Source organism: Cibotium barometz, chromosome 28, assembly GCF_041138505.1.
Source record: "Cibotium barometz isolate CiBa-2024 chromosome 28, ASM4113850v1, whole genome shotgun sequence".
Classification (NCBI taxonomy): domain Eukaryota; kingdom Viridiplantae; phylum Streptophyta; class Polypodiopsida; order Cyatheales; family Cibotiaceae; genus Cibotium; species Cibotium barometz.
Genome location: NC_141073.1, coordinates 28,280,200 through 28,288,108, shown reverse-complemented (window position 1 = coordinate 28,288,108; position 7,909 = coordinate 28,280,200). Strand labels below are relative to the sequence as shown.

General features: G+C 42.1%; 1 protein-coding gene across 2 annotated transcripts in view; it reads right to left on the bottom strand.

Moving 5' to 3' along the window:
* Positions 1 to 1,496: 1,496 nt before the first annotated feature.
* The window catches only part of LOC147622707 (Ribosomal RNA processing Brix domain protein), a 32,001-nt gene continuing 25,588 nt past the window's right edge, over positions 1,497 to 7,909 (bottom strand). The window contains exons 7-9 of one of the 2 annotated variants that reach the window (XR_015269484.1): positions 1,988 to 2,144; positions 1,801 to 1,872; positions 1,497 to 1,690 (exon numbers count right to left, since the gene is read on the bottom strand). Coding sequence is in view for 1 of the 2 variants with exons in the window: in XM_086822315.1 (XP_086678441.1) it covers positions 2,013 to 2,144 (132 nt within the window). In the remaining variant the exon portion in view is untranslated. Of the gene's footprint in view, positions 1,873 to 1,987; positions 2,145 to 7,909 lie in introns of both variants that reach the window. The other variant, XM_086822315.1, reaches the window with a different exon arrangement.

The following is a 7,909-nucleotide window of genomic DNA, read 5'->3' as shown; positions in this document are numbered from 1 at the left end:
GATCAACTAGCCAGTGCTAGATTATTTGATCAACCAGCCAAGGTAAGCTAGACAAGCCACATGCTTAAAAAAACAAATGTAACCTTCTAGTCAGAAGGTGGCACACCAACAGATGACAAGGTGGCAATAGTAGGTTAGAATCATCTCGTGATATGCTCTAAAGATGTTGCTGCAATACCCACAATAGTCCCCACCTCTTTGACACCACTAACAGCTCATTGTCTGAGCGCTTCCCTAATTAAATGTAATTAACAACCTAAATTTAGAAACTTACCAGTCAACTCCTAAGAACACATAATCCATGAGTACATATAAGGAAGAATCTAGCAACAGCAAGAGGAGGGCAATGGATGGAGAACTATCTGCCTAATACAGGGTATGTCCATGCTTGCTACTCTGTTGTTACAGAATTTTTGGGGAGTCTCTAACGATGTTATATATTTAACCTAGATAACATATTTTGTTAAAGAGTTATGCAGCTATCACTGGGAAATAGCAGCTACTGTAGCTTATTTCTATTCTCGGCAAGCCACCAGTTCATTCATCATGTCCAGCACCACTACCATGTTGCTTGTTAGACTAATTGATAACTAGTTAACTACGCAATATAATGTGTTGAAGTGACGGTTGTTCCTTCAGCAGCTAGACAACGTCTATCGAATGCTAGACTGCAAGAGTCAACAAAAGCATGGAGCATTTACATATTGAAGCTGCCGGACATGGATGATGGTGCTAAATCTCCAGCATAACGTAAACTTGGATGCATTATCCCTGGAGATGGAAGAGCTATTCCCACCGCACACAATCTCTGCTTCTCAAAAGTCAAAATACACACTCGACTGTTCAACTTACATTGAGACAAAAAAGACAAGGAACTCAATCAAACTTGAAGTCGCCCATAAGGAAGAAAAGGGCCAAGAGGATGGCAGAGTTTCCATTACTCAACAGAAAACCATGGGGGACTGGCCATGCATAAACAAATGAAAGCTCGTGGAGTGCCCACTTTGCAACTTCCTTTCCTTCACCATGTTCAACCATTTACAAAGCACGACTCAACTAGCTCAATTTGGCACACAAACCCCACATATGAACTGCCGGTGCCAGATGGTTGGCATTGAGGTCACTATATTTACTACAAGAGTCTTAGAAGGCATATTAAACCCACATGAAGAACTACCAATGCCACAATAGGTGACATTAACGCTACACATGAGTTTTTCTAAAGTTTGAACTTTACAGAATCACAAATAAATTCTCAATTGCAGAAGCCATCGTTGAATAAACAATTTCCAGAAATGCTCTACAAATGATGACCTATTCCAGATGGAATACACCATTGTGCCACGCATTTGCCAAGTATTTGGTATTTGTGTAAAAAGGACTAACAAAATAAACAAAAAAGAGGAGGAACTACAATTTGCTATGCAGTGGGAAAGCATTCTCTAGTTTTCAAATAGCTTTTAACAGACACCACATATTACAACACCACAACCCAGTTTAAAAGCTTATAGACTATGCGCCCTGCATTTACAAAAAAGATCCTCACATGAACAAATATAACCACAAGAAAACGCCAGTGGCATTAACTGTCTCCATGACCATGCAAAATTTGCCTTACAAAACGACCAAGCTAGAAGCAAGAGAACTCGAAAAAGAAATGACTAAATGCACATAATCCACTCCTTGATCCCTGCACAGAAGGGTATCCTACTGAAGCTTCTTTAAAGACCAGTAGCAAAAGAAAAAACCATTGAAATTCGAAGGGCCAAACAACAGTTCAGCCAGTCTTTGTATACCCACCAGTTATGGAAGTGCGAGTTGGTGTGCCAAACAACAAGATGTTGGCCCCCAGTTTCTTGCGAACATTCACTCCTGCATACCATTAGGATTGACATTAGAGGAAATACAAACTGTAGGACATAGACTTCTTGGAAGATAGCCTGCCTCAATGCATGAGCTATATGAGCAGAAAAATATCAAACTATACATTGATAATGATGAAGACTCTCATCTTAATCCTTGCGCTGCTTCTTCGAAGATAAACCAAGAGCAAGTGTAGGAGCCCTTCCAACTTCAGGTGCAGTAGACGATTCTTGCCTCTCTCTTTTCAGACCCTTCATTTTTGCCAATGCCATTCGATCCACCTGATAAATGAAGCTTTTAAACCTCTCTCCGTGTGTGTGTGTGTGTGTGTGCGTGCGTGTGTGGCCCAGTGAGGCGGACCTCCATATCCAGGAGGTCTCCATTCACCCATTTTGGACATTCTTGATAAATGATGATAATGTCTCCCGAGTCCCTACTGTTGTCCTCATTGTACCCACATGAGCCCATGATGTATTTGCTTTCTCTCATTGTACCCACATGAGCTCATGACATATCTGTATCTTGTACTCACATATTATCAAGGAATAGATAGTTTTCTTTCAGTTTTCTATGATTCAGTGTTCATGTATTCATTGTGCTGCCTTTTGGTCTCATAGATCCATCGGGTCTTTTGAAAACGTTAATATTACTTCTTCTTTTTTCATTACAGATTCGGTCTTTTAAAGACGTTAATATTACTCTCTCTCTCTCTCTCTCTCTCTCTCTCTCACATATGTACATAGCGAGAGCATTTAGACTGTTGGGACAACCTTAATAAGCTTGAAGATCATTCAGTAACAGTTTAAGCCCACCAAAAGACTGTTGGGAATCCACGTCTTACCTGTGTGTTAACCCACTCTTATGAGTGTGGTATTGTGATGTGTGAGAACCACCTCTTAACTTACAAGAGTGTGTTCACAGTGCAACTAGAACAATAACCCCTTTAGAGGCTGTTCACATACACACGCACACGCACACACAAACAAGGATTCACACACATGAGACTCCGAATCCCCACAGCTGCTACCTACTAGTGGTCCAAATCTGAGGAGGATCTCAAGGCACATTTCTTGTGCTCCCCCCAAATACTTAAGACGGACTTGAGGACAAGTTCTGGGGGTCTACGACCAGTTCTGCTAGCCTATCCTCGCCTTTACCAACAGGGTCACTCAATTAGGTCTGTGATTGCATCAACACAAACCAATTAAGTACTTTTCTATGCGGAGGTCCATAGTCTTTGTCCCTAGACATTGGCCGATGCACTCTCATTGGCACAAAACATGGAGATAAAGTTCAATCATGGAAAAACCAAGAGAACCTAAGTCATTGCTTCAAACCCGTGAGCCACAAGTCACAGTTTCAAGGGCCTTCTCAGGCAAAGTCCTTAAAAATAGGGAGCTTGTAGCTCCAAATCCGAAAAAAAGCCAGGTCACCCATAGCCCCAACATGAAGGTGTGACGGGAGGCCACTTGTCTCAAGCCAAAGTGCATTTGCTCAACCTCTTCTAATTGAGCCTACACCACCACTTTACAAGTACAATTAACGGTAGGGAGCTGGAAGCTAAGCAAGAAAGGACTTTCCCTCAGCTTGAAGCTAAGGGAGAGTCATTGAAGCCAAGTAGGAGGGGAACTCCATTAGGAAATTTGTAGACCAGCAAGAAGGGAGTTCCATGTCACCAAAGCATCAAAATATACGTTGAAACCCAAAAAAAGTGACGATGGTGATGTGGCACTGACATGTGACAGGATAGCAGCACAGGGCCACCTTACACGCTTGAAATGATACGACTAGCTTTTGGAAAGCAAAAGATTAAAAGCTTTTTAAATACTAAAAAGAGAACAGTTTTTATTATTAAAAAGATGATTTTTGGGCAATAAGTGAGTTTAAAGTGCTTTTGGGCAAGAACTAAAAATTCAGCTATTCTCTCATCGTTGAGACATGTAAAAAGACAAGGGAGCTCTCTAGCTCTAAGAACTTGTACTCAAGGTTTTATCTAATATAACTCGGAGAGGGGGGGGGGGTCGGCCCAAGGCTATTCAAACTCCCAGTGTGGTGTGTTCTCTCTCTACTCTCTCTCTTTTGTTTATTTTCAGATTTTTTCAAGGTTTTACACGTGAAATTGTTGTTTTCTTGGAGATAAGCTAAGTACCCGTGCCACAGCCCTTACGAAGGCCCCTTACACTAGTATCAGAGCGAAGGTTCTCTCTCTCCTACGAGGGATAATGATCTTTACACGCGGTGCTTTTTGCTTTTTCTTCAAGCAATGTGAAGCGCTCACCATCAAGAAAAGGACCAAGCCACCAAAAGTGGAGAGCAAACCCAAGAAAACCCAAGAACCAACATGGTCAAAGAAACTATTACCAATTTGGACACTATTCTCCAAGATCCTGATTTGATGAGAGTTTTTGAACAACTATCTAAGAAGATTAAGCAAATGAAGAAAGGGGATGGGCAAACCAACAAAGGAGGCTGCGGCTGAAAATCAAATGTCTTCATCAAAGTGATCTCCCTCAAAGACCCAGTCCTCCACCTTCTCGTGGAAGGAAGAGAAGCCATTCCAAATCAGCCCACTCTCATGGTGGGAAAAGCCAACATAGTGCCAAAAGGTCCAAGAGCCCATCTTCTTCATCAAGCCTTTCATCTTCCTTATCATCGTCATCTTCTTCTTCTTCTTCTTCTTCTTCTTCCCCTTCCACGTCACCCTCTCCACGGCATGGAAAAAAAAAAGGGAATAAAGGTAGCACAAAGCTAAGGAGTTCAAAGGAGGAAGGAGGGTGCGGTTTACACCAGCATATGATGGAGCTTATGATTACACATACAAAGCCCTCACTTTTATCCACCAATTTGATATTACTTTTGGTTCCGAAAACTATTCGGAGTCATCCAAGATTCGCATGGCTAGTTTACATCTTACTGAGACAGCCAATGCATGGTGGGGTGCACCCATTGTCACCAGCTTGGACATTTCTCTAAGTAAGAAAGGGATCTGGTGGACTCCAGGACATCTAAATATTTGGAAAGTACAAGCTTTGGGAATGGAGGATTATCCTGGAATACAAAGGATCACACTCCTAAAATCTAGGAGGGTTATTATTTTTGGTCCACCTCCGATAGAAATTATGTTTGCATCGTTACGTTTGGAATTGAGCAAACAAGAGGACATGCCAAAGCACATTTGGCAAAAGGTCTACCAGTTGGGATATTTTTAAAGGTAAAGATTATGGGAGAACCCATCTCTTAAAATGGGACATGTGGCAAGAAAGTGGATGAAAGTGACACAAGTGGCCTCACACTTGTCACTTCGACTATTGTGTGGCTCTACACTTGTCATTATAGCCTTTTCTTGCCATTTTAGCTTATGGGAGGCCCAAATCTATAAATTGGAGCCCTCTCTCTTCATTAAGAAAGGCTCTCTTGCTGCACACTAGCCTCTACCCCCGTTACAAGCTGCCCTAATGATGGCTTCTTTCTTTCTATACCGGCTGTTGGTGACTGTTTTGAAGGCTTCCATCGCAAAGAAATACTGAAGGCAAGGATATTTAATCATTTTATTATAATTTCCAGCCCCTGTAATTGTTGTACCAGCCCCTGTATTGGTTGTACCGACCCTTGTACCTGCTATACTCGCCATTGTACCGGCTCTACCAACCCTTGTACCTATTGTACCAACCATTGTACCTATTGTACCAGCCATTATACTTGTTGTACTGGCTGAATGGAGAGTTGTACTTGCTGTACCAACTCTATTGCATGAAGACCCGTGGAATCAATACCCACACGGAGATATATGGTTTATATTGTTGGCTTGGCAATTATACAGCTTGTGTACCGGCTGAATTTCATGGTTGCCTAGTGTTGGGCTGTATTATGGAATTTGCATATGGATAATCCAGCGTCTCCCATGGGGAGAGTAAGGCCCTCAAAGCTTGTACATGATGTTTTCTCCTCGGGTAATAAAATACTCCAAGGGGGGGGTGTAAATACTCCAAGGGGGGAGGGTCGGCCCATTCCGGCCTCTATGTGGTGTCAGCTTTGCGCATCTCCCTTTCACAGTTTTGTGGATTAAGTGGCATATGTTTTTAAGGCTGTGGCCAATTTCAGTGTTTGATTGCATTAATGGTCGAGTGTTTTACGAAACCCCCGGCCCTGCAGAAGGCACACTCATGGTTGAGGAAATAACTCCCAAGAAATGGAAAGACTTCAAGAAGCTGTTTTATGATCAGTTTTTACCTAAGAAGTTTGATGATGATGTGCACCTTGCATGGGAAAGATTGCAAATGGAAACAAGTGAGACAGTTGATCACTACAACAAGAAATTTTGGGATGCATACCTTGAGATTACTTCTTTTAAGGAGATTTCTGAGAAGTCTAAGTTCAAAAATTATCGGGCCGGTTTGCATGACAACATTCAAGATTTTGTGAATGCATGCCCGAATGATACCGTTCAAGATTTGATGCATTTAGCTTCAGTTTGCTGCCAAGGTCTACATGGTAGATGAACCAAAGAAAAAGACCAATATTGGAGATCAAAAGTCTTCGGTACTTGAGAAGCATAAGTACTCCACGAATAAGTTTCAGCCCATGAAGCCGAGAGGTATTCTGAACTCCTACAAAGGAAAACACAACTTGACCAATGAGCAAATAGAGGTCTACTGCAAAGAAGGGAAATGCTTTAGATGTGGCAAAGAGGGTGAAACAGGCTGTGGCACCGGTACTTAGCTTATCTTCAAGAAAACAACAATTTCACGCGTAAAACCTTGAGAAAATAGAAAAAGAGTACAGAGAGAAGACACCACACCAGGGATCGAAATAGCCTTGGGCCGACCCCCCCTCCACATTACATTAGATAAAAATCCTTGGAGTCGTCTTGTGTACAAATTCTTATAGCTAGAGAACTCTCTCGTCTTTTTACGTGTCTCAACAATGAGAGAATAGCTGAATTTATAGTTCTTGCCCAAAAGCACTTGAGAAAAGCACTTAAAAACTCACTTATAGTCCAAAAAGCATCTTTTTAATAATAAAAGCTCTTCTCTTTTTAGTATTTAAGAAGCTTTTAATCTTTTGCTTTCCAAAAGCTAGTCGCATCATTCCAAGCCTATAAGATGACCTTGCGTTGCTATCCTTTCACACATCACTGCCAAGTCATCAACGCCACTCCATTTTTAAAAAAAAAACTTTTTTTGCGTACGCGCGCTGCATTTTTGCATGTCAATTTGATGTTTTGGTGACATCCCCCAACTTATTAAACAGTTGTCCTCAACTCTTAGGTCTTTCTTTTCTCTGCTTTCTTTTTGTGAGCTTAGCTCTCCTCTCTTCGACTCTTGAGACATGGTTCTTCATGCGGAATGTCCTTCTCTTCTCTTGTGCTTGGCTTTGGGGAGCATCTTGCCCTCACAGTTTTTACCCTTCGCACAGAGTGACCTTGGGTTTGACCTCTGGTAGATACTCCCATCCCTTGCACCTCTGGAGTCGCCCTCAGGTAGGAGTTTCCCAGCATGATTCTCTTTCTATCAAGATCAACACGCACCCATTATATGTCACAAGACACAAACATGTGCACACATGCTCGTCCTTGGGTCTAAGCGGGAGTCCCCGACCCTTGGCACACATACACAAATATGCTCACAAGCATAAGCCAAATAAACAAATGAAAGCACAAACAATTCCTTGGTTTTTGTTAGACATCATCCTCTTCTTGCTAGCTTCATGTTTGGTGTCCTATTTTAGCCTCTAGGGCTGACCATGTTAGCTAGAGGGGTTGGTCACCCCTCACATATGTTTTCCCCTATTATTCCCCACTTTATGGAGTCTTGGGTATTTTTCCCAGTCGTGGAGGATTTATTCCCTGGTCGGCTGCCTACTTTTGGGCATATATATAGCTGGCTTGCCTCTCATTCTTCACTACTTGCTTAGCATTGTTTGTTGCAGTCCCTCACATACGAGGTTTTTCCCCTCTTGCTCGAGACATGTATTCCTTTGGATGATGATATTGAGAGCAGGTTCTCACCTGTGTTTCCTCTCCATCTCTCTCTCCTATGTTTCCACT